Raw genomic sequence first — 27,396 nt, forward strand, 5'->3', positions numbered from 1 at the left:
TTGGGTCAACAAAAGCTCACCAATAACTTTTCGTTCTTTCATAAAGGCATCACATGTGGCATACAAAGTGAACAATGCATTTCCAAGCATGTGTTTTTCAAACAGCCCCTACCTAGCATTCTCATCATGAATTCTCTCAAGCACATGAAAGAGACACATGCCTTCAAAGTGCAAGAAACTAGATACTCAATCATCAAACCTTGTGTTCCGCTTCACATCATGAGCAATTCTGGAGTAGCCTTAAATTAGAATATACCCAACCTGTTATCACTAGGGTCTGTGGCTAGCTATGATATATGGCATTTTCAATCCCTCAAAGATTGGACAAGCGTAAATTGATTGCACGTTTGAGACCTCAAGCGGAACACATGGTAGAGAGAGAGAGAGAGAGAGAGAGAGAGAGAGAGAGAGAGAGAGAGCACATGGCAGAGAGAGAGAATTATATTTGACTTCAACCATTCACACCCTGCTGCATCAACGTGAGAAGAGCAGGATATCAACATGCTGCATTGACTTCAGAAGAACACGTAGAGAGAGAGAGAGAGAGAGAGAGAGAGAGAGAGAGAGAGAGAGAGAGAGAGATAATTATATCTGACTTTAACCATTCACGCCCTGCTACATCAACTTGAGAAGAGCGGGATATCGACTTGAGAAGAGCACTTTGAATAAAGCAAAAGAATTGAAGGTCGGATGAAATAAAGTGGGAGAGAGAAAAGTCACGATCTAAAGTCGCGATTTCATTTGTCTTTTCGTTAATGTGGCATAGCTCTCCTTTGAGCTTTTAAAAAATAGTCTTTGAGCTAACTGCCCTAAACAGACTAAATCCACCCGAGATTAAATTATTCATACGGATGCTTATCGACAAAGGTCATGCGCCAATTTCACACGTTTGAAAGTCGGGAAGAGTTGCATACAAAGCTAAAAGCACTCATACTAATATTTTCCTTTCGGACTGCTCTTGCAGGCGCTCTTCGTCGCCGCATGCAGCTCTTCTGACAGCGATCTCGCCATCTTCCAGCTCTCTGTAAGCCCTTGCGCGCATCAGATCAGCAGAAAAATGGTGAACCAGTGGCTTAAGGGCACGGTCAAGGCAGTGCCTTCGGGCGATTCTCTTCTCATTATGGGCAACGTCGCCAGCGGACCCCCGCCTGAGAAGACAATTACTCTGTCTTCTCTCATCGCCCCCCGTTTGGTGAGTCATCGCCCTTCCATCCTTGATCTGCGATTGATCTATCCAATTGCGTGCCATTTTGTCCCCCATCTTGGCGGAGATCATCTTTTTCTTCTACCTGTTTTGCAATAAGACATTTGGATCTGTCAAATCCACGCATTGCGATTATCCATCAATGCAACCCATACTATATTTTAATTAACTCAAAATTGTATTTTGATCTTCCTTCAGGCAAGACGTGGAGGGCAAGATGAACCCTTTGCTTGGGAAAGCAGAGAGTTTCTCAGAAAACGATGCGTTGGGAAGGTTTGTGTTTTTTTGCGGTCATAATACTTTGGCTGTTTCCAAGTTGCCTTCTTTACTTATTCCTGTGTTTTTGCAGGACGTCATCTTCAGGGTTGATTATGTAGTTCCTTCTATCAACAGAGAGTTTGGTTCAGTCTTTATCGGCGAGGCAAATTTGGCTCTTGAAGTTGTTGGCGCAGGCTGGGCGAAGGTAGAAATTGGTTCCATTGTGCTGGATAAAATTGTTTTGGCTTTGAAACTTACCATTTATATCAATCACAGGTTCGTCCACCTATGGGGCAAAACAGTGGGGAGGTTAGTGTATATCTGGAGGAGCTGGAACAGCTGGAGCAACAAGCTAAACAGAAAGGAATAGGAATGTGGAATAGGGTGAGTATGCCATTAAATCATGCTGCAGATTGGATCACCTCAATGAGTTCAATTGTTGATCTGATCCTTTGAAACCTCTCAAACTTTTTGCTTGTTGTGTAAAGGAAACTGGAATCTATAAGGAAATCAGTAGAACAAACCCAAATTGAGGACCTTATTGATTTAGCTGTGCTTGCTACAGGCCCCAGGTGCCGTTGAGAAATCAGTTAGGGATCTTCCACCATCAGCTGTGGGTGACTCCACCAACTTTGATGCAACAAGCTTTGCCAATGCAAACCGCCTCAAAGTTCTTCCTGCAATCGTTGAGCAAGTGAGAGATGGAGGCACAGTCCGTGTTTATCTTCTGCCCGAGTTTCAATATGTTCAAGTGTTTATAACAGGAATTCAGGTAAAAACAACTCTTGCACTTTTTTGAGGAGTTTGGTCTAAGAGGTGCGGGCCTACTAATTCGTGCAATGACTTTGGTTTTTGTTCTTCTGCAGTCTCCTTCCATGGGAAGACGAGCCATGGTGGCTGAGAGTCAAGCATCTACAGTCAATGGAGAGCAAGAATCAGTGGATGCTAGTAATGCTAGCGGCTCATCAGGTGGTGTTCTAACTACTGCACAAAGGCTTGCTGCATCAACAGCTAGTGTAGAAGTTCCCCCAGAACCCTATGCAAGGGAGGCAAAACACTTCACTGAAGTTCGAGTATTGAATAGAGATGTATGCTTAATTCCTTATTATTTTTCATGTGTTAAAATGATCCAATTGGCCTTCTCATTTCCTTTACATCTTTTTAATGGCTTCGGCCATCAGGTCCGTGTCATCGTAGAAGGCGCAGACAAATTTGGCAATTTAATAGGCTCAGTGCATTACCCGCAAGGGGATGTAGCTGTAGATCTGGCACTTGAGCTACTAAAACATGTGAGTGATTGTGAATTAAGGCTTTTCAGGTACTTTTTCAAGGGTTAACTTTCATTTTCACAAATATGTATCTTTTGTGCTCTTTCAGGGTCTTGCTAAAGTTGTGGAATGGAGTGCCAGGTTATTGGATGAAGATGCAAAACGAACTTTGAAGAATGCAGAGTTAACAGCAAAGAAGGAGCGACTGCGTTTGTGGACAAACTTTGTGCCACCTGCTTCTAACTCAACTGCAATTCGTGATGGCAACTTTAAAGGCAGGGTATGTCAAGAGCGTCTTTGTGATGGTTTTCAAGGAACTTGAGTATAAAAGTATTTTATTTAATGGTACAGTTCAATTGGCTTGGCAGGTTGTCGAGGTTGTTAGTGGAGATTGTATTATAGTGGCTGATGATGCCGCTCCTTATGGAAGCTTATCTGCAGAACGAAGAGTCAATCTTTCAAGTATACGGGCTCCCAAGATGGGAAATGCAAAAAGACAGGAGAAACCAGCTAATTATGCTAGGGAAGCAAAGGAATTTATACGATCTCGCCTAATAGGACAGGAGGTTTGTTGTTGTGACAATGTTTCCATTCAAAGGATGTTCGGACATACATTTTTGCATTAAGGCTCACTGGCATGTCACCTATTTAATTGTTATTGATGTGCAGGTTAATGTAGTCATGGAGTACTCCCGTAAGGTTACAGCATCTGATGGACCAGTCCCTGATGTAGCCTCTGGGGATGTTCGAAACATGGATTTTGGTTCTGTATTTTTACCATCGACCTCAAAGGTGGACACAAGTGATGTGGCACCGGCATTACCTGTGCCTGGACAACCTGAAGGGATTAATGTTGCTGAGGTGGTACTGGCAAGGGGATTTGCTACAGTTGTTAGGCATCGGGATTTCGAAGATCGATCAAATTACTATGACGCTCTTCTAGCAGCTGAGGCCAGAGCCAAGAAGGGCAAAAAGGGACTACATTCTGAGAAGGAGCCTGCTCCAGATCGTATAAACGACCTTTCATTGCCGGTATCTCCTATTTTTCATATTACACGGTTGTTGAATTATACTTGCCATGGGGTTTGTGACTGGTCATTGTCCTTGCTGTATGGTCAGTCTATGAGTCAATTTTAGCTTGATGCTTAAGGAGCTATTGCATGCACCTCAGGATTCATCAGGACCAAGAACACAGAGCACAGCTCAGAAGGCAAAACAATTTTTACCGTTCCTTCAGAGAGCAAAGAGGCTTCCTGCTTTGGTTGATTATGTATTGAGTGGACATAGGTACAAAATATTGATACCTAGGGAAACATGTGCGATTGCTTTTTCCTTGTCTGGTGTACGATGCCCAGGCCGGGGAGAACCATTTGCAGAAGAGGCAATTGGTTTTATGCGAAGAAAAATACTACAAAGGGATGTGGAGGTATGTAACCATTGCTATATGAGCATGTATGTCGTCTGGTTTTAAATACTGAAATGCTTTATCAGTCTTCCTTTAACCTTTCTATTTCAGACTGACGTATGAATTTTTGAAATGCATGGCAGATTGAGGTTGAAGCAGTAGATAGGACAGGAACATTTTTAGGTAGCCTTTGGGAGTCCAAAACGAATGTTGCAGTACTTCTACTTGAAGCAGGTTTAGCTAAGCTCCATCCATTCTTCAGTACTGACCGGACTACAGAAGGCCATTTGCTGGTCCAAGCAGAAGAAAGAGCTAAAAAGGAAAAGAGGAAGGTAGTCTTCTTGCCAATGAGCAAACTTTTCATATATGCGTTATGCTTTTTGGATGGTGAGTATCTCAAAGGACTTTCACCTTAGAAGACAAGCCGATTGCCTGTAGGTTTGGGAAAACTACATCGAAGGCAAGGAAGAGGAGAATGCTGCTTCTTTGGATGGTACCAAGCAAAATCAAGAAGTTCTGAAGGTAAAAGTTCTGTTATCTAGTTTCCCTTCATCGTGTTTTCACTTCGCTTGGAAATTGTCAGTGCATTTATTGCCAGCAAAGGTTTTGGCCATTTGGGCAGTAGCGTTGGCAACAAAAAATGCTGTACTAACATAAGTATCATGTTGTAATGGATAAGGTGGTATTGATTCCTTGGATTTCACCACTTATCAAGCTAATTGTGTATCGTAACTTCTGAAACAGTAAATGCCAAATATTGATTTCACTCTATTGTGATGCTCCTGCTCTAAGAAGGGAGCAATGATTTTGGTTCACCAAAGTAGCAATTCATGTATAAATTAAAATGCAACATTAACGATGGTGGAATAGTAGGAGAAAACTTGAGCTATGATGAGATTCCTTCTTGGATATTCTAGTGTACTGTTAAGATATGCTGATTGGAGTAGGAGAAACTAGAGCTTTACATTTAGTATTTTCTACTTTTCTTTGGTATAAGGCAGGTTACTACCAGTGTGATTATGGACCTGTTTGGTTTAGGTCTGAATTTTTCAGGGTGTCTCTTGTGTCTTTTTATATATCTTCATGTTGAATTATTCTGAGTCGATTAGATTTTAAGTTCAGTGTTTATCAGTAATGTTTTTCAACGGAACAAGGAAGTTTCAAACTGAAGGGTTTTCTTTACTCTTATTTTGAAATATTAACATGCTGGAAAATTCTCAAAGTGTTCGCTTCGATGTGTCTAAGCATGCATGAAGGCAGTGGTGTTCCTATGTTTACCTGAAAAAACAAGCACAAGATGCAACAGGGGGTTCTCATCCATGTCCTGCATGAAAGAAAGAATGTTCGAGTTTCGTGTGTCATTGCTTGTTTGGGGCTGTTGAACTCAGAAAATTATCAGCATGCATGAAGTAACTGTTTAACTAAGTACTGCATCTAACACTCCACTTGTTTTGAAGGTGTATATTGCATAGGATAGGTCACTTCTCCATATTTCATTCTTATGGATATGTACTATCTATCCCCAATTTACAGGTCAAAGTAACAGAGGTTCTTGGAGGTGGCAAGTTTTATGCGCAAGTAACCAATGATGCCCGTGTTTCGAGCCTTCAGATGCAGCTGGAAGGTTTAAGAGTCAAAGAAAAGGCACTTCCACCCGTGAATTTTGAGCCCAAGAAAGGGGAAATTGTCATGGCAGAGTTTTCGGCAGATGGTTCTTGGAATCGTGCTATGGTAGGCCTAGTTGGAGTACAAGGATCTGAAAGTACAATAGGGTTTTACTTGTTACTTTGTCTTTAGAAAATTCCAATATGCATGAAGTACCTTTATTGTTTGGTTGCAGGTAGTAAATGCACCCTGGCAATCGGCAAGCAAGGACGGCTATGAAGTATTCTACATAGACTATGGGAATCAAGAAAAGGTTCCATTGTCGAAACTTCGTCCTTTAGACTCGTCAATTTCCTTTGGAACGCCTGGTCTTGCATTGCTCTTGAATCTTGCATACGTGAGGATACCTGAGTTGGAGGAGGACTACGGTCAAGAAGGGGCAGAATATCTCAGCAGCATGATTGGAGATAAGGTTTTTATGGCCAAAGTGATGGAGAAGGATACGTCAGGAGGAAAAGTGAAAGGGCAGGGAACTGGCACAAAGCTGAGCGTGTTTCTTTATGATGTTGAACCTGGAAAATCGATCAATTCTTTGATGCTTCAGGTAAGATTTTGTATTCAATGGGCTGGGAGTATGTCACATACATCAAGGGAATCTGTTAGCACTTTGAATATGAAGATGCAGTCTTTGTCTTTGGTTTTTTATTTGATGTCAGATTTTCCATTTTTTTCATTCCATTCAAGAGAAGAAGTTGCTGGCATGTAGTCTTTGTGACTGGCTAGAAGAGTCCAGACATGATCCTTTTGGTTAAGACAGACTGCAAACAGTGTATCATGAGACACTGATGTGTTCTTGTGATCTCTGAATGGTGACCATACCTTTGCGAGCTTTAAGGGTATGGCGACTTGTGATCTCTGAAAAATGACCGCACCTTTGCGAGTTCCAAGGGTATATGTACCTTGGGCCCATCAAATGAAGCTATTTTTGTACCATTTGTGAGACCACTCTTTGAGATACCTTTTTTTGCATTTCTAATCTGGGGTTATATAGTCTAATAGGTCATTTTTCGGTAACCCATGAGATAGATGTGTATCCATATAGCTAGGTCGAATCACAAATCCATCCCCTGTGAGTTGGAGAAGATGCTTTCTATAGAAAGCCATCTGCGTGCCCAGCTCCTGTGCCGGCTATGTCCACCTGGTGTCCAATTGGGTCAGGTTCTGGCGAATGAGTTTAGTAATCTCTATCCGAGTAAGAGGTAGTGAGTTACTGTGACGGTGCATCAAGGGAGTACTGAAAGCATAGTCACAAGGGACGCATTCCGGGACGGGAAATGGGGGACGGGGCTCAAATGGATTTTTAGTGTAAAAAAGAGGGCGGGACGGTAAGTTGGGACGGAAAAGTGGGGACGGGAAACCTGAAAAAGGGCGTCCCTTGTAACGGACTTGGACACTCCCAAGTCAAGAATCAATTGCGACAGTACCAAATAACCACTTCAAAACAGTTCACAGTTCACAATAGATTTGCACTGGTCCGGCGGAGTTCCGTGCCTAGAGATATTGGCCCCAAAGAGTGGCGCCCCTTTTGGTATTTCTTTTTGTATTAATCAGTGTTCAAGAGTACAAGAGTGGTTGGGTCTCACTCTCAGACTCTGCGTCCAGATGCTCTGCAGAGTGGGAGCCCAAATCACTTATTTATTTGTTTACAAGAGATGCCAAAAGCAGAGCCCCAAAAGCTCAAAATCCAAAAGCCTAAAAATAAAGCAGTCTCTTTCTCTCTCCCAAGCTCTCTTGAGCTTGTCAAACTTTAAAGCAAAAAGATTCTCTCTCTCTCTCTCTCTCTCTCTCTCTCTCTCTCTCTCTCTCTTTTTGCGTAGAAAAAGCATCAACAAATTCTGCCGTAAAAGTCAGTGCAATTTTTGCCGCTCTTTCCGGGCCTTGCCGTATGGTGCCACGTCAGCATTTCTGCGCATTTTATGGGATTTCTCTGCTGCCTTTAGGGTTAGGGTTAGGTTTCTGGCAGGTTTTAGGGTTTGCAGGTTTTTGGGTTAGGGTTTCAGCAGCAATTAGGGTTTCAGCTCTCGGCAGCCACGTCATCGCTTTGTGACATACCCCCTCTTGAAAGCATTGTAATCGCCCTCGATTACGCCTGCAAAACAGACAGAGGCCATAAACCGTCTTAGCAGACACTGACTGGTAGTACCTACATACTAGGAATACACATCTAGCACATGTACCAATTGAGGGTCACATCACACGACATCACAGGACATCACTAGACATCACAGGACATCACATGACATTCAACATTCATTCGGATCTTAGACCATGATTTATCGACAATGCTTCTAGCAATCGCATCTAGATCCAATCGGGACCTCATCGATGTCCGTTTGACTAACCCCTATTGCAACTATGTCTATTCGAGATCAAGTAGACCAAAATGCTGCAGTCATTTCGTCTATCAGTTCCTGCACTTAAAAAGAAGTCAAGAACAAATCAGTATCATATTCAGGAATTCCATTTCATAAAGTCATACAGCAGAATACTGTCAGCTTTCAATATCCATGAAGCTCAAAGAGACATCAGTGACTCTAGTATCAAAATCAAGGCATCTGTTGACAAAGGAGGGGAGTAGCTCCCCTTTTGTGCATGCACTACACCAAATGTCCGGCCAAGCTGAATTCTGGGTTCCATTTGGAGTAGACTATGCTAAACCAAAAGCCTCGAGGTAAAGTTTCACAATCTGAGGAGTATCTGCTAGGTCCTCCTCCTCCATCCACTTCGCATCCAATGCAGGATAGTTCTTGAACTTAACCAAGAACCGCCTTCGGATTTTACCTTTATTCTTCGTATCCTTATGTGCCAAAATCTGTTCAGGAACAAGGATCTCCTCGTTTTCTTCCACTTCAGGTTGCTCATCAAGCTCCCCATCATCAGGCACATCACCTTTAAAAGGTTTCAAGAGACTCACATGAAATGCATTGTGAATCCTCCAAGTATCAGGCAGTTTCAGTTGGAAGGAGACATCATTTATCTTTTCAAAGATCTGGAAAGGTCCGTAGTATCGCATACTAAGCTTTGGAAAAAGCCTCTCCTTTCCCTTTTTCTTTCTCAGGCGTGCCTTCTCAAAACGAAAGAGCAGCCAATCATCCTCCTTCAATTTCAAGTCGCGGCGATGGCGATCCGCTGCCTTTTTCTGTCGTTCTTGAGATTTCTGCAAAGCCTCGCGAACCTTGGCAAAAGTCGTATCTAAGTCTTGCGGATATTCATCTGCTTCAAAAATCTTATCTTTCGTGCTTAGGAAAGGTGGAACCTTCGCAGCACCTTCAACAATCTCAAATGGCGCCTTCCCCGTCGAAGAGTATCGTGTTATTGTAGGCAAATTCCTCCAAAGGTAAGTACTTTTCCCATTGAGTCTTCTGATCCGAGATATAAGACTTCAATAAATCTAAAACCACTGAATTGGCAATCTCAGATTGCCCGTCAGTCTGCGGGTGGAATGATGACGAGAACTGCAACCCCGTGTCAATGTTCTCCCAAATTGCCTTCCAAAACAAACTCGTAAATCTGGGGTCTCTGTCGGAGACAATTGTCTCAGGCATGCCATGTAATCTAAAGATCTGAGCCACAAACAGTCTCGCTAAGTGATCCGGCTTGACTGTTTTCTTCACTGGAATGAAATGAGCCTGTTTGCTAAATCTGTCAATAACAATCCAGATACCATCGTGACCACTCTGTGTTTTCGGGAGATAAAAAATGAAATCCATTACAATACTTTCCCGGGGGCGGGTGGGTATGGGTAAAGGCTGTAACAATCCCTGTGCTTTATGCCGTCAAACTTGACCATCTGGCATACTAAGCAATTGTGCACAAACTCTTCCACATCCTTCTTGAGTCTCGGCCAAAAGAAGTATCTCTCTACCCCTTTCATGGTGGTAGCAATACCGCGATGACCCGTAAAAGGTGGACAATGGCATTCAGTCATAACCTTTTCCCTCAACGGTTGTGTAATGCACAACATGGTTTTTCTCATCAAGTAGCCATCCCGAATGGAATATCCCGCTATTCTCTCCCCATCCCGTATCCGTGTGAAAACGTCTGCAAAATCTGTATCCGTGGCATATTGGTCGACCATATCCTCGAAGCTCCTATGATGTATCGTGGAAATAGCCAGAACCAACGGCTTCCGAGACAAAGCATCTGCCACCACATTCTTCTGTCCCTGCACATAGACAATCTGGAAGTGAAATTGTGACAAGATGTTCCCCCACCGCATCTGCTTTTCCGAAAGTTGCTTCTGTGACAAGAAGTAGCGCAAACTCTGATGATCTGTAAAGACAATAGAATCCGCTCCGAGTAGGTAATGCCGCCACTGAGTAAGAGCATGGATAACTGCCAAAAGCTCTTTCTCATAGATCTGTGCTGTCATTTCCGGCCTTGAGAACAATCGGCTCTGATAAGCAATGACATGGCCTTCTTGCATTAAGACCGCTCCAAGACTACGACGACAAGCATCACAATATACTTCAATGACTTCTGCAAGTCCGACAAAGTCAAAACTGGTCTCGTAGTCAATTTCTCTTTCAATGTCTGAAAGGCAATCACCTCTGTGGGTCCCCACGAGAAAGGGACTCCTTTCTGTGTCAAGATATGCAAAGGGAAAGCAACCTCTGCAAACTTTCGAATGAACCACCTGTAGTACGAACACAGTCCCAAGAAGCTTCTAACTTCATGGACATTCTTCAAATCGGGCCAATCACGGATAGTCTCTATCTTGGCCGGATCCATTTGTACTCCTGCTGCTAACACTATGTGTCCCAAAAAGTGTATCTCAGGTAGGAAAAATTCACTTTTCTTTGCATTAATCACTAACTTGTGATCTCGTAATGCCTGAAAGACCTGAAGCAGATGATCTCTGTGTTCTGCCTCATTCTTGGAGAAAACAATGATATCGTTAAAGAACGTGCCAACAAATAGCTTGTACTCTCGAAAAATCCTGTCCATCATCCGGTTAAATGTCACAGGAGCATTGGTTAAGCCAAAAGGCATCACCAAAAACTCAAATAACCCAAAAGTCGTTTGAAAAGCTGTCTTGTAGACGTCTCCCGGCGCGATTTTGATTTGATGATATCCACTCTTCAAATCAATCCTGCTAAAGCACGAGGATCCCTGTAATCTGTCGAGTATATCATCGATCCTAGGAATCGGAAATCTGTTCTTGATGGTGATTTTGTTGAGAGCTCTGTAATCGATGCACATTCTCTAAGATCCGTCTTTCTTCAAAACCAACAACACTGGAGAGCAACACTGGTGAAGTACTAGGCTGGACAAGACCCTTTTCCAAGAGATCTTTCACTTGGTTCACAATCTCTTCATTCTGTGCTCGGCTCACGCGGTAAGGTGGCCGGTTCGGTGGTGTGCTTCCAGGTATCAGATCAATGGTATGATCTTCAGGACGAGCAGGTGGTAACTCGCCTGGTAGGCCCTCTGAGAAGCAATCGGCGTGAGAGTGGAGAAAATCTTGGTGTTCTTTATCAAGTTTAGACATGTTTGTCCTATCCTTATCACTTAATTCTTTCATAAAGATCGAGTAAACAAACAGAATTGATTTCATTAATTTAGAAATGGTCGAAGCCGATACAATAGGGACAGACTCGCCCTTCAGTTTAATGTCAAGTACAATGGTTCTGCCCTTCTCTGTAGTCAATGTCGCTTTCCTTGCCCGATAATCGACCACGGCGTTGTTCTTGTGGTACCAGGGAATCCCCAAGAGAACATCACAACCTTCCAAAGGCATTATGAAAAAGTCCTCATGCCCCATATACCCCTGACAATGCAACCGAAGTTTGCCAATGACAGGTGTAATGGCTACGTCCCTGCCGGGTGCCGCTAGAACAGCCTCCGCAAGTGGTCCCATCCGATCGGGAGTGATCTCGAGCCGCGCCGCCAATTCCGGTGAAATGAAGTTGGCCTTGGTTCCTCCATCAAAGAAGATCAGGGCCTCTTGGTCTCACACTTTGCCCCAAGCTCGGCAAAGTTCTGTACTCTCGTCCATGGTGTTGGGATCGGTACCCACACAATCTGGAACAAATCCTGTTTTCATCTTGCCTTTTCTTCCACGTTTCTCAGCTGCTCTCGAACTCTCAAGCCTTTCGTTGTCCTTGTCATTCTGTCCTTTCTGTGCCTTTTTAGGGCACTTCGCGGAGATATGTCCATGTTCCCCACATCCAAAGCACTTTCCCTCCCTGATGAAGCGAGCTCTCTCCTGAGGAGTAAGCTTGGGTCGTGCATCCTTCTTTTCTGAGTTGCTCTTTCTCTTTCTACTTTCATTCGCTGAAGTCTGTTCGGCTCGTTGTGTCATGACCTCATCGGTGGGGTAGGTCAAACTGCCAGAGTGAATGGCAAAGTCCCGTTTCGCGTGACTCATCAACTCCTGAATTTTTGCTGACTTCTGTTCCAAGCAGTGATCTTGGATCTCTGTAGGTACACCCAAGGTAAACCGCTCAATCTGTTCTCTGAACGAGATCTTCTTGAATGAAGAGGCAGGTAGAAAAGAGCTCCAGAATCTCTCGCAATAAGCATCCACTGTATCTCTCTTGGTCATCCGAAGATGGTTCCAAGCAGCTCGTATATCGCGTTCATACTCTTGAGTCAGCCAAGAAGAAATAGAAAGCTTCTTAAATTTCAGCCATTTAACTCGCGCAGTCTTGTTCAAAAGAAGCGTGGACCACCAAGTTCGAGCATTCCCCTTAAAATAAGAGGCAGCTCTCCGAATCTTGGAGTGCTCTGAGTAGCGTCCTCCCATGAAAGCGATGTCAAACTCTTGTATAAAAGACACAGCCTTCGAAGCATCTTTATATCCTGAAAAGGTGTCAAATTTGATTGACTGTCCACCTTCCTTAAACTCTCAGACTTTCTTGCTTTTATCTTCCAGAAAGTCATACTGGTTGGCTTTATAAAAGTTCTTCTTGGTTGCATAAAAGTTGCCGTCTTCAGAGTCTGAACTGTTTGTAGACGAATCCTCTGTAGAACTGTCACTCACTGGGCGACATTTAGACTTCTTTGCCTTTTTCTTGCCCTTTCCGAAGCGTTGTTTCTTGCTTTGCCTTTGGCGTTTTTGTCTTCTTCGCTCGAATTTGAAGAGCTAGAAGAACTGTCAGAAGAAGAAGAAGAAGAAGAAGGAAGAAGGAAGAAGAAGAAGAAGAAGAAGAAGAAGAAGAAGAAGAACTGGGTACTCCTTCAAATCGAACACGCTTCTTCTGATTCTTTGCCTTATCAAATGTTGACTGACGACCCAAATATCTTGGGAAGTCGGTGCCTTTCTTCTGCTTTTTGCCGTGCTTTTTAGATTTGTTCTGCGCGTCAAAAAGCTGAGCAATCCGTGCATCAACCACCTCTTCTAATTCCTTCTTTGAATATTGCTTGTGAGCAAAAGGTTTCTTGAGAGCGGGTTTCGGGGGTGGTGGTGTAGTCTCGCTTGTATATTTTGCCAATTTTGGGTCCTTTGCAAAACTTAGCATCATCTTTGTTGCATCGCCGATCAATTGACGACGCTTCATCTCTTGTTGCTCCGCCTGAGTAGGCCGAGGTGGGCCATACTCTCTACCGGAATCTTCATTGTGATCCCTTCCCGCATCTCCGGATGTAGAGGGAGTCGACTGATCCTTGCCTGAAGCCATAGGTGCCGCGGAAAAAAATTTGGGATCGGATTTCCCGTAGAAGAGAAATCGGCCGTGCTCTGATACCACTGTAACGGACTTGGACACTCCAAGTCAAGAATCAATCGCGAAAGCACCAAATAACCACTTCAAAATAGTTCACAGTTCACAATAGATTTGCATTGGCCCGGCGGAGTTTCGTGCCTAGAGATATTGGCCCCAAAGGTTGGCGCCCCTTTCGGTATTTCTTTTTGTATTATTCAGTGTTTAAAAGTACAAGAGTGGTTGGGTCTCACTCTCAGACTCTGTGTCCAGATGCTCTGCAGAGTGGGAGCCCAAATCACTTATTTATTTGTTTACAAGGGATGCCAAAAGTAGAGCCTTAAAAGCTCAAAATCCAAAAGCCTAAAAATAAAGCTGTCTCTTTCTCTCTCCCAAGCTTTCTTGAGCTTGTCAAACTTTAAAGCTAAAAGATTCTCTCTCTCTCTCTCTCTCTCTCTCTCTCTCTCTCTCTCTCTCTCTCTCTCTTTTTGCGTAGAAAAAGCATCAACAAATTCTACCGTAAAAGTCAGCGCAATTTTCGCCGCTTTTTTCGGGCCATGCCGTACGGTGCCACGTCAGCATGTTTGCGCATTTTATGGGATTTCCTTGTTGCCTTTAGGGTTAGGGTTAGGGTTTTTGGCAAGTTTTAGGGTTTGCAAGTTTTAGAGTTAGGGTTTCCAAAAATTAGTGTTTCAGCAGCAGTTAGGGTTTCAGCTCTCGGGCAGCCACGTCATCACTTTGTGACATCCCCTGTGACTATGACTGAAAGGGTAGTAAGCTGTCCATGCTGAAGCCATGTATTTGGAACCATGCTGACATCTATGCATACCAGCATGATGTGTCCCTCTGTGACGCCAACTGTCCGGAGGACTCAAGGGCCAATCGTGCATCTCTCTCGCTGGCAGTATCCCATAAGCTATGCATGAAGGAGATTGATGGTAGGGGCGGTTGCTAACTCCGCTCTAATGATCTCGTGTGCCACGGATGCCTTGGTTCTAATCAATTGGGAAATCAAAGATACCAAGGGCCGTTCCATGACTCTCCACCCATCTTGACCAATAAGAGGGTCCCCAAACCTGAACCCCGTAGAGCAAAGCTGTAGCTACCAGGGTATCAAAGAGCCAAAGTTTTGTTCAGGGTTCCTAGAACTAAACCTGCGAATACATCCTCTCCAATCCTCCCAAGGCCGCATATGCTCTGTCAGTCTAGTCTGTGCTGCTCTCTTCAAAGAAAACCTTGGGAGAGAGAGAGAGAGAGAGAGAGAGAGAGAGAGAGAGAGAGAGAGAGAGAGAGAGAGAGAGAGAGAGAGAGAGAGAGAGAGAGGCTTGTCTCCATCGGCATCTTCGCCCTCCTGAGGTTATATTCCATGGCGGCTACCGTACTGGTTTTGGGCACTTCTACGACTGCCCCATCACCCACTACCTGGAGGATAACACTGCCATTGAGGCAACCACTCGACACTATTGTGGTGTACTCTTATTGGTCGGATGGTTGGCCAATCTCCATCTCTCTCTTTGATTCGCGATTGGATTCATTCTGTAGCTGGAGGCGCCATGGGCCGCATGGAGAGCGGGTATGCGCCAGAGGGGTGGCAGACACCTAGGAAGCAGCGGGGAAGCTGCAGGGGGTGCCAGTATAGTGCTTGTAGCTGCCCGGTGAAGGCGAAGAGTGTACCGTCTCGGAGCTCTCTGCCATCCCTGATCACCACCTTGGAGGGGTGGTTGGTCCGAGCGATGCTGTGTTGGAGGCTAGGTGGGGCAGCCTCGGGCCAGGTGACCAAAAGCATGGCAACGTAAGCACTGATTCGGCCGACCAGTAACCACCAGGCGCTATAAGCGGGTCTTGCGAGTAGCCTGGGATTTGAAATGAACAATATCTGGGAACTGGGTGTCACCTGGCGCATAGACCTGTACTCGAGGAGTGCCGACCGCAGTAACAAGTGATCTAGGAATCATGATACCCCAATGGGATACAAGGCGAGGAATACATGCGCGTATAGTAGCTGGTAAAGAGGGGAAAGAGAGGTGACCAGAAATTTGGGGATGCGTTACTTGCGATCAAACTCCTCCACATCAAACTCTGGGGTCTATCGATCGAGTACCAACAGTCTACTCCCAGATATGATAGGGGGAGCGAGCAAGAAGAGAGCCGGTGCTGGAGACATGTGATAACTGCACCAAAAAGATTCCCCTGCCCAACATGGTGAGCTGACTTCGCCCTCATGCATCTCGAGTGCATCCTAGAGATCCATCTACCTCAGCAGCACAGGTTGCACCAGATCTTGATTTTGATATGGAGACAAAGTTTCCACCTCTGCATTCTCCTCCACGTAGTACTCCTCCCCCACCCCCTCTTCCAGCGACAGACATCCCACTGCTCACTGCCCCCCGCCACCACATGTTCCTCGGGTCTTCATGGATAGTGCTCCTCCTGAGTGGCAGTTCTCTCGAGTAGAGCACAATGGGGACACTTTACGCCCTATGTTGGTGAGAGTTTATATTCTTCACCGTGCGAAGGGTCAGGTATTATTTGGTAGCCATCAGAGTCCCATGATGTCCTTTACCTTGCCTTTTGACACCACCGCGACATGGACAGAGAGCACGATTCTTGAGCATGTACATCAACATACTATGCAATCATGGCTCGGATGTTTACCATTCTTCCTTCTGGTGTCACAAACTGCTGATGTGTCAAAGCCCTAAAGAAGGGAACCAACTTGCAGATGCCGGCCGAGGGGCCTAAACCGTAAGAAGAACAAGTAACAGAAGAAGAAGTCCTACCAACTTATGGGGGCCCCGTTCGATGGGGCCCCAAGAGACATCAAGGAATTAAAATAAAGCAGGACCCCCACACACACACTGAAGGAATTGCGTGGAATTGATGATGTGGCAGGTTTTTGAAAATTACGTTGACTGATGATGTGGCAGACTACGAAATTCTGCATTTTGTGTTGGCAGTTGATGTGGCAGCTGTACAGATTTTCGTAAATTACATTGGCAGCTTTTTGGCATTTGCTTTTGCACTAGATGCTTTTGAGTTTGAAGGCTTTTCACTGTAAACTGCTTTTGGGGCCTAGGGCCTTTAAATGTGCTAAGGGCTCATTCTCTGGCATGCTTCCTTGAGAAGGTGCAGAGTCTAGAGTACCGGCTTGTACTATGTCGATGCACTATAAAGAAATACCGAAAGGGGCGCCAAGGTTTGGGGCCAATACTCTTTGGGGTGGAATTCCGCCACTCCGTGTCGCGTGTCGTCTCTCTCTCTCTCTCTCTCTCTCTCTCTCTCTCTGAGTTCAGTTGTTATTGAAGTGCTAAAAGTTTGTTCAGTCTGTTCTTTTCTATTGGCACGTGGTGTCCATCTTGTGACAGTGGTATCAGAGCATCAGGCGTGTGCTTTTTTGAACGCATACCGTTCCTACCAAAGAGCAGACAGAGCAAGATCGCACTTCCAAAGCTTATTGGAAATTTTAGCCTCGTTCTCCGACCCCGGACTTATTAAGCACTCCCACCCTTACTTCATCGCGCATCGGGCGCGCTCCCGTCTTCACCGCTAATGTCTTATAGGACATAAGCCATTAAGATCACTTGCAAGAGAAGGATCCAGATTTGTTTCATGCTTCTTTTAGTGCTAAGCTTCATTATGAGTCTGCCCTTGATCTCTGGAGTCATGACAGAAACTCAGTACGCTGAACTTTGTGTTGATGTATGCTCATGTGTGTGTGCGTGTGGTGTGTGTTGTGTTGGGGAACATATGTTAGTACCTAGTTCTACACCCACTATTGGGCATTGACGACGTTAGTGGGGATGTCGTGGTATTTAGTCAATACTATGCATGATGGAGCTGATGGTTATATCGTCTTGTGGGTGATTACCATGGGTCTATACCTTGCACTTTCCTTCAAGGGTGATTATCTTGGATTCATCTAGGTATATTGTTTCGAGTCACTGTTTTTTTTTTTCTCAGAAGCAGTGCCATGCAGATGTTGATGTCTATAGCTACCAAGCCGCGTACTTCCAAGGACTTGGCAAGCTTTCAAGAAAATTTTGACCTGAAGTTATATGGTTTCTGACATCTTCTTTCAGAGTGCAACTTCTGGCAGAGTGGGGTATCTTGAAATGCTTGCCATGGAAACCTTAGCAAATTATAACTTGAAATTTCTCGACGTCTCCTAGTAGACGTCTCTTCACGAGCAGATGACCTTGGAGGTTTAGTGTGATTGCTATCTTGGGACTACCATCGCCGCAAAAGAAACACTGTCTGTCCAAGAGCTGATGGACCATGCTGTGCTCGGCTACGACCTTATGGCATGAATCTAACCCTAATTTTTGGTGCAGGTTTTAGGATGGAAAGTCAGTCAACTTTTCGAGCTCGATCGATATTGAGATTGCTTTAAAGTTTGACTTTTGTTTGAGTTCTGTTTGAGAACTTGTTTGGTGTTCTTGTTTGAAATTTGTTTGAAATGAATGGTATCTGTTTTGAACCTGTCTTGGTGCCGATTTGAAATGTTTGACTCTAGTTTTAATACTCGTTCAATGATTGGTGATTTTACTCTCGGGTAGAGTAGTGAGAAATAATGTTTGAGAATGCTTGTCCATACTCATGGGTCGGACCCTTGTGGTTATTTGCAGGGGGAGTATTGAATGATTGAAAAGTGTTGTTACTCATGTCCTGGACCTGCATGGTTATTTACCGCCGGGGGGGGGGGGGGGGGGGGGGGGGGGGGGGGGGGGGGGGGGGGTATTAAGAAGTCCGAGTAGTGGTTACTCTCAGCACCTCCAAATGATGCAGGCTGCGGTTTGGGGAGCGTTTGGTTGTAAAAGGCCTTTATATCTCATGGCCCGAACCTTTTTAGGTTATTTGCGGGAGGAGTGATGAGGGAGTCGTTGAACAGCTCATGGCCCGGACCTGGATGGTTATTTGCGGGGGGAGTGTTCATCGGCGGCTTTATGTTTCTATGTCTTGTAACATGTATATGTGAGCATTTGTGTTGCATTGTGATGTGCCAACCATTGAATATTCCTAATTGGATGAGATTGCGTGGGTATGTAATTTTAGTGCATCAAGACACTCGTGGAAGATCAGTACGGTATGGGTGTGATGGCTAATTTTACTTCGCCGGAATATCAAGATTTCCGATCTGGACGAAAGGAGAAGGTAACTCCTTGATCAAAAGAGCCGAAAGGAGAAGCTAACTCCTTAACAAAAAGAGCAATTTGATTGTCCCTCGGAATGACCCTCGGAAATTTTTGAGCTAACTTGAGTTGTTTTGCGGATATGTTGTAATTGCGGACGATCACTCTCTTTCAAGAAGGGGAGATGTAACAAACTGTTGACGTGTCAAAGCCCTAAAGAAGGGAACCAACTTGCAGATGTAGGCTGAGGGGCCTAAATTCTAAGAAGAACAAGCAACAGAAGAAGAAGTCCTACCAACTTATGGGGACCCCGTTCGATGGGGCCCCAAGAGACATCAAGGAATTAAAATAAAGGAGGACCCACGCACACACACTGAAGGAATTGCGTGAAACTGATGACGTGGCAGGTTTTCGAAAATTACGCTGATTGATGACGTGGCAAGCTGTACGGAATTCCACGTTTTGTGCTGGTAGTTGACGTGGCAGTTGTACGGGTTTTCGTAAATTACGCTGGCAGCTTTTTGGCATTTGCTTTTGCACCAGATGCTTTTGAGTTTGAAGGCTTTTCACTGTAAACTGCTTTTGGGGCCTAGGGCCTTTAAATATGTGCTGAGGGCTCATTCTCTGGCATGCTTCTCGGAGAAGGTGCAGAGTCTGGAGTACTGGCTTGTACTGTGTTGATGCAATATAAAGAAATACTGAAAGGGGCGCCAAGGTTTGGGGCCAATACTCTTTGGGGTGGAATTCCGCCACTCCGTATCGCGTGTCGTCTCTCTCTCTCTCTCTCTCTCTCTCTCTCTCTCTCTCTCTCTCTCTCTCTATCTCTGAGTTCAGTTGTTATTGAAGTGCTAAAAATCTGTTCTTTTCTATTGGCATGTGGTGCCCGTCACAACCGTTCTCTCAGAGTATTGGTGCGGTGCAATGGTTGAATACCAATGGATGCTACTGTTTGCCTATCATATTCTCGGTGGAACCGACATGGCAGTCCCCACAGACTATGAGAGCATGGCCATAGACAACAGTTATTGAGGCATTGCGTTGTCCACGCTAGTATTTCTCGGCTTGGTATACCGCGGCACGATCGTTTTTGGAAGGCCAACTTATGCGGCCATTGCCATTGGATGTTGATGCATTACCATGGGTAGTTTGGACCCCTGGTCAAGGGGCCAAACGCGCGCGTTTTAGAGCTATGTACGCTTTTGTGGTTCACCTCTTTGCATATTCGTTGTTATGGTTTTGCATATCGTGTCTTGGAATGTAAATGGGTTGCATCACTCTAGCACCAGTGGCCCCATGTTGAATTTGTTGAGAAGAGATCTATCGCAACTATTTGTGGGGAGATTCGGATTGAATGCACAACACTCGTCCCAGAGTTAGCTGACGTATTGTTATATTGCCTCCCAAAGAGGGAGGGTTGGGAATCATTGATCCAGAGATGCAGAGTGGTGCTCTGCTATCCAAACTTATAGTTGGAGGCTTATTTTTTGGGGCTGAGCCTTGGAAACAATTTTTGTATCATGCTTTGTCCTGTGCAGTGCCACGTTGTGGATCATTAGATGCAAAGGGGCCTTGGCGCACGACTATCCTTTTCATCTTCACTGATGCTCCTTTGGATTATACTCAGTCATCTCCTTTTAAGAGATCACTTTTACGGATTTGGCTGACTGCCGAAGACCGCGATGCTTGAGAGACAGCCCTTGATTTGGAATGTAAAGAAGACAGTTAAAGTCGACTATTTGGCTAAGCTGTTTGTCTTACAGATTTTTTTAGATTACATGGTATGCTTGAATTTATAGTTTCAGATAGAGATCCCCTCTTCACGAGTTTGTTTTCGAGGAGAATATCGGCACACGGCTTAAATTCTTGTCCTTGTTCCACCCACTGATCTCTTTCGCATCAAGGAGTGGGAGCTAAGCCGGATTGTTGCTGTGGTGCGCGCAAGCCTCCAAACTTTTGTAATTGCATGGTCGTGTATGTGTGTGTGTAAGTGTGTGTGTGGTGTGGTCGTGAGAGAGGCTGAGAATTGTAGCCCCTGCACGCTGTCTAACCACTGCATGCTGACCTGCTCTGCGCGCTGCAGCGCCTGCGTGTTGTGCAGCTCTGCGCACCACTTTGGCCTGTGCCCCGTGCCCTCTGCTCTCCTGTGCGAGGCAACAGCACCCTCTGCCCTCCTGCGGAGCCCTAGGACCTGCGCTTCCTGTTGCTGCAGTGAGCGCTCTGTGCAGTCCCGCTTGGTGTGTGTGTGTGTGTGTGAGAGAGAGAGAGAGAGAGAGAGAGAGAGAGAGAGAGAGAGAGAGAGAGAGAGAAGTACTGAAAGCGTCTTGCAGGCAAAGTACAGCAGGCCACAGAAGTCATGAACGTGCTGGTCAGCCTTGCAATGTGTGTGGTGTGTCGCATTTCAGCTGCCTTGCGTGTGTGTGTGTGTCTATGTCGAGTGCGTGTGTGTGTACGCTTGTGGGGGATTTGGGTGTGGTGAATCCTTCGGCCTCGTCTGTCATGCGAATCTGCTCTGCACAACATCTACCCTGTGCAGGCCCTTCACAACGCGTCGGGGGTGGAAGTTTGATTTCGCTTGCACCCGGTCCTTCCGTCGTCTTGTGTGCGAGAGAGGGGTGTGTGTTTTTGTACAGCTAGCCGGTGTGTGTGTCAGCCTGTGTATATAGCAGTCATATATCAAAACTCCCCCCCCCCCAAAAAAAAAGAAGAGTGTGTGTGAGAGCTTCACATGGATTCCACCAATGTATATATAAGCGTCGGAAAGCCATGGAAACTTCGGAGATGGATGCTTTGAGTCTTATCAAAGAATGTTTGCATGAGGACTTCGAGGATGCCCGTCAAGCCTGGGAAGGATCCGCTCCTGTTATGGAAGTGCGCATCCCTATACAGGAGCTCATGGATCCTGTTGCTCAATATGCACTTAACGTTGTGATTCTTTTTTCCCCGGGTCGAATGCCTACTGCTCAGGATGTAGCCAATGGGTTGATTTCCTACTTAAACGTCAAGCAGTCCGAGGGGTTTACTTTGGTGCGCGAGGGTTCTACGAAGTCTTGCTGGCTGACACGGATGCTTGGGATGCTCTGCTTGAAATTTCTCCTCTTTTCTTCAATACGCAGATGACTCATGTGCTTCCCTCGGCTCTTACCAAGGACTATCAGAGTCTCATTCGTCACAAGTGTCCCATCTGGGTTGAGGTGGTCGACTTTCCTCGCACTTGGCGTCATTTTCTTCCTTTGTTGGCTGCTTAGTTAGGCAAAGTCATTTGCCCTCCTAAGCTGGAGGCAAACACAAACCGTTTTTGTATTTTGTGGGACACGGATATCCCCACACCAGCAGGTATTTTGATCGATTCTAGGGATACAGTGGTTGGAAAGCGCCCATTTAAGCTTAAATGGGGCAAGTTTGCAAATTCTTGCTTCCGATGTGGCAAATTTGGTCATACCGTCCCTGCTCCTCAATGTCACAGGGCGGGCACCACGTGCCAATAGAAAAGAACAGACTGAACAACTTTAAGCACTTCAAATAACAACTGAACTGAAATGGAGAGAGAGAGAGAGACAACACGCGACACGAAGTGGCGGAATTCCACCCAGAGAGTATTGGCCCCAAACCTTGGCGCCCCTTTTGGTATTTCTTTATATTGCATCAACACAATACAAGCTGGTACTCCAGACTCTGCACCTTCGTACTGAAGCATGCCAGAGAATGAGCCCTAGCCTCATATTTAAAGGCCCTTGGCCTGAAAAGTAGTTATAGTAAAAAGCCTTTAAAACTCAAAAGCTTCTAGTTCAAAAGCAAAGCCAAAAAGCTGCCAGCGCAATTTACGGAAATCCGTACAGCCTGCCACGTCATCAGCCAGCGCAAAACGCGGAAATCCGTACAGCTTGCCACGTCATCATGTCAGCGCAATTTTTGGAATTTGTCTGCTGCCTTAGGGTTAGGGTTAGGCTTTTTGGTAGAAATTAGGGTTTGCAGGTTTTAGGGTTAGGGTTTTCAGAATTAGGGTTTCAGCAGTTAGGGTTTCTGGCAGACATTAGGGTTTAGGCCCCTCGGCCACATCTGTACGTTGACTCCATTCTTTAGGCTTTGACACGTCAGCAGTTTGTTACACTCAACCTCGCTCGCCTCCGAAACCTTCTACTTAGGTTCAAACTAAAGGAGTTTCAACCTCCTCCCCCTCAGCTGGGGCGATTAAAGGCAAGGGGAAACAAGTACAATTGTCTGCACTTTCTGCTTCTCCAAATATTAAAGACAAGGGAAAGAACAGGTTTCGATCTCTCAAACTTGGATAGTGTCCAAGAAACCAGTCAAAGCTGCTACACCTCGTGTTCCGGCATCTTCTCGTAATTATGTGCCTCCTTTGAAGAATGTTGCTAAGAAAAAACTCCCTTGTAATGACAACACTTCTTTGGCTGAAGCTTGGGACAAGGTTGTTCGTTCTTACAAGGAGGTTGTTACTGGAGAAGCTTCTTCATCGCAAGGTGCATTTCCTTTCAATCATCCAGGTCCATGTATTGACCCACCTTCTCAGGCACTTTCAGTTTGGGAGGATGTGTCGATGGGCACGGGTACTTGAGTTTTGTTCCCCCCTTTCTTTCCCTATTTCCTCGTCCACTGTATATACCATATAGAATGCACAGTTCTTTGAATTGCATCTCCTATAATGTGCGTGGGTTATGCAATCACGACGAGTGGCAGCTTACCTGGCACTATGTACATACATGTAAAGCAGACATTGTGGTTCTTCAAGAGCATAACCAACACCAATTTGCAGGACAGACTTCTTACTTTGCGGGCTACTGGATAGCTATGCAGGATCAGCTAGCCATTCTGGAGTGCTTATGCTTGTTCGACATGAACTCTTCCCGACCTTGGTCTTTAATGACCCGGCTGGGAGATGGATGGTCATCCAATGTATTGTTAATGGGGAAGTTTTCGAATTTGGAGGATTATATGCATACACAGCTTCTGCAGATAGAGCACGGTTGTGGAGTGCTATCTCTTCTTATTGTCGGCGTTCCAATGCCTTTCTCTGCGGGGATTTTAATAATGCACCAAACCTTGCGGATAATACTACTGGCCATATTCTCACATGCTTCATATGGAACGACAATCTTGGGACCAATTTATGTCGACGTGTAATGGGCTTGATTTGTGGCCCTTTTTGCATGCGACTGATCCAGGCTTTACTTTTTAGCACAATGCTCAATCCATGTATTGTGCTCGACTGGATCGCTGGTATCTTTTTCACATGCAACAATATGATGACTTTGTATGCGAGATGAGGATTGATTATGCTATGTGTCTCTCGGATCATTTTTCCGTATGCTTGAAACTTCGTTTTGGCTCTTTTGATGTCAATGATCGCCTACCCAAGAAAAGACTTCTGCATGTCAATAATGCTTATCTCAAGCATGAGCCTTTTGGCACTATGATTGTGAATATCATCTCGTCTTTGCTCTCCCAGATGTATGTTGACATGGACATAGCATGGTTTCGTTTTGTTATGCGTGTTCAATCAGTTATACAAGATTATGGCAGGGATTATTTGTCACAATTAAGGGAACAAGTTAACCAGGCAAAGGATGCTTGTAGCCGATTAATGCACTTGGCTAATCATTCTTCTCTTACTGATGCTCAAATGATTGAGTTGTTTTTTGCTCGTGCAATATTAAGGCACAATGATGAGAGGAAATTGGCCAAATGGCAGACTCGAGCTCGTCAACAGGCTTTTGCAGATAAAGGATGTGCTTCTAAACAATTCTTTCGGCATTTGCATCACTCGAGGCAGTCTCAAGCTATACGGAGAGTTAAATTACCATCAGGGGAGTGGACCTCCACTTTTCGAGAGCTAGCACTAGCCCTACGCTCTCATTATGGCAAGATTTTTGAGGCCCCTTCTTCTCCCACGAGAGAAGCTCGCTAAGCACGTCGCATGTTTCTATCGCATGTTACTTCCATTCTCTCGTTGCGGCAGGCTCAAGACAATGAAGCTGTTTTCACTGAGTCGGAATTGTATGCCAGCTTGCTTGATTTAGGTCGATGGAGAGCTCTTGTTTGGGATGGTCTCTCTGTGGAATTCTTCTTGTCTTTCTGGGATTATTTAAAGTTGCCTCTATTATTCATGATGAATACAGCTTGGGAACAACAGGAATTACCCTCCTCTTGGAAAGAAGGTTTGCTCAAGCTGATCCCTAAGGATGCATTGTGTGAAGAATTTTCACATTGGCGGCCTATTACACTTATGCCTGTGGTATATAAATTAATGGCAAAAATGCTTGCTAGCCGACTCAAATGCTTTTTGCATGAAGGCTTGCATCAATCTCAATACGGCTTCATTCCGCGACATCAAATTACTGATAACCTCGCAAATGTCATTATTGGTATGGAATATGCAAAATATACTCGACAGAATGTATTAGTCATGCAGGTTGACATTGAAAGGCATTTGATACTGTTCTTTGGGATTACATTGCGGATACCATGCGACATTTGGGCTTTGGGCCTAGGCTATCCCTTGTCGTGCTTTTCTTGTATGCAAACAGTACTTCTGCAAGCTTGCTGGATGGTTCTCTCATAGAATCTTGGCCTTTGGGACGGTTGGTACGGTAGGGCTGCCCTCTGAGTGCTTTGCTTTATGCGATCGCTACTCATCCCTTGTTTATGTATTTGGATTCCTCGACCTCCACTGGTAGGCTACATGGCCTTACTTTACCTTCTGGTCGACAGTTTGCTGGTCAGGCTTATGCGGATGACTCTTTGTTCATGCCTCGTAATAACTATGATGATGTACAACAGATTATGCATACTCTTCACTTGTTTGGATTGGCAGCAGGTCTCAAAGTTAACTTTTGCTGACTTATTGGGATGTTGTTTTTGGGAAGCTTGAAGGACACATTCCTGGATGTCCCTTTACTTCTTCTCTAATTGTTGATTGGAAGGTTGTCACTTCACATTTGGCTTGGGATGGTCGACAATCCTCTGGGGGTAACTCTCTTCGCTTGGAGAGTCTGCATTGGAGCAAGGTTTTTGCTTCGACTTTGGTTCAACGGTCTCCTCGCCAAGTGTATTTTCTTTCCCAAAAAGGAATCTGTCAGGTGCATCAGGTGGTTGATGACTCGGGTTATGTTCTCTCTTTTGCTGATGCCGTCTCCCGCTTCCGGCTGGGTCTTCACTATTCTCCTCTCTGGCGGGAGATTCAAAACATGCTTGTTGCTCATTCGCCCATTCCTCCTCTGGATGAAGACTCGCTTCTCTGATTGGCATCTGGCTACTACTAGATTGGACTGCATCTCAGCGTGTTGCCAGTGCTGGTAATCAGCTGTGATCGCTTTCCGAGTCATCCTTGTGGTGGCAACACGCATTGTCTCGCATTTGGCAGAGTCATCTACCTTTGAAGGAACGTGTTTTCTTGTGGCGGTGCTTGGTGGGAGCTCTACCTGTTGGCAGTGTGTAGCATGCTCGGCATATTGCGCCTTCCCGCTGCCCCAGATGGCTTGAAGCTGAGGAGACCGTGCCACACTTGCTGTGGTGTTGTCGTCACTCGAGAGCCTTCATTCGGCAAGTGTCGATTGCTCTTTGACTACGTTTTCCTTCCGGCTCTTTTCACAGACGCTTTTGGCTTTTTGGGGTGCTTCGGTCGCCACAATCTCAGTTTGCGGTCTTCTTCACCTGTGTCAGATTTTGGACTATGTGGGCCATTTGGCATCATCGGAACTCCTTAATGTTCCAGGGCACTTTTGTTGACCCCTTTCCCTATTTCAAATTATCTCTTGGTCAAGGGCTGCATTTTGCCTATGAAGCCGGAGACATCACTCTTGATGCCTACAGGATTTACTTTGACTGTTTCTAGCCTTCGGAGCCTCATAATGCTGTCTTTTGTATCCCTTTCTTTTCGTAGGTTTTCCTCGCTTTGAGGTTTCCCACTTGTGAATTAATCAAAGCAGATTTACAAAAAAAGTGAGAGAGAGAGAGAGAGAGAGAGAGAGAGAGAGAGAGGTGTTGTGCAGGCTGGGTATGCACGTGTCGTGAAAAAGAACAGATGGGATCCCAAAGAAAAACAGGAAGAGCTGGAGAAACTGGCCGAATTTCAAGAAACGGCCAGAAAGCAACGCTTGAACATCTGGCAGTATGGTGACATTGAATCAGATGAAGAGGATACGGCTCCTGCCAGACCAGCCCGTCGGTAAAAGCAAAAGCTTGAAGAAGAGTTTTGTAGCGAGAAGAGGACTTGAGCTGATGAGGTCTTTTTTTTTTTTGACACATGCACACCTTACAAAATGATAGGGTGTGCTAAAGTTTTGGTTATCAACTGGCATTGGTGATTCTTATGTAGAAAGATGTGCTTATTTCCAAATTTTCGTCACGCAAATTGTAAACTTTTGAGAGGAATGAATTGGATGTTGATGCAAATGCTCTTTTTTTGTGTGAGTTTGTTTAATGTTAGGTAAAGAAGGTGAAGGCTCACACAGGCATTTCAAAACAAAAACTGACAAGAAAGTCACATGAGGCCCACACACACTAATCAAAAGAAAGATTTGCACCTCTTCCTCAATGGTTTATTCCAAAAATTTCAACATTTGGTTGTAGTGCCCCCCCCCCCCCCCCCCCCCCCCCCCAAAAAAAAAAGAAGAAAAAAAGGTCTTGAGTTCAAGGCCTATGTTTAAGGTCTCTTGGGATTTATGATAGGAGGTTATAAATTTCTCCTTAAAAACGTAGACGATTAGAATTAAATTAGAGAAGAGGAAAAGAACTTAAGAGGAAGATGAGACAAAATATACCCATATATCCGAAATATAGATTCTCTCTCTCTCTCTCTCTTTCCCAT

At 45.0% G+C, this 27,396-nt stretch overlaps 1 protein-coding gene across 1 annotated transcript; it reads left to right on the top strand.

Annotated features, from left to right (window-relative positions):
- The first annotated feature begins 936 nt into the window (after positions 1 to 936).
- On the top strand, positions 937 to 26,981 carry LOC147465417 (ribonuclease TUDOR 1-like). The gene is made up of 16 exons (XM_086519993.1): positions 937 to 1,192; positions 1,403 to 1,477; positions 1,554 to 1,667; positions 1,739 to 1,846; positions 2,028 to 2,234; positions 2,329 to 2,550; positions 2,644 to 2,751; positions 2,840 to 3,010; positions 3,099 to 3,296; positions 3,400 to 3,762; positions 3,902 to 4,156; positions 4,279 to 4,467; positions 4,574 to 4,657; positions 5,669 to 5,866; positions 5,976 to 6,344; positions 26,579 to 26,981. Exons 1-16 carry the CDS (start codon positions 1,058 to 1,060, stop codon positions 26,756 to 26,758), a joined length of 2,976 nt encoding a protein of 991 aa, XP_086376119.1. The 5' UTR covers positions 937 to 1,057; the 3' UTR covers positions 26,759 to 26,981.
- Positions 26,982 to 27,396: the final 415 nt, after the last annotated feature.

Source organism: Adiantum capillus-veneris, chromosome 1 (assembly GCF_014529385.1).
Source record: "Adiantum capillus-veneris isolate H3 chromosome 1, ASM1452938v2, whole genome shotgun sequence".
NCBI lineage: Eukaryota > Viridiplantae > Streptophyta > Polypodiopsida > Polypodiales > Pteridaceae > Adiantum > Adiantum capillus-veneris.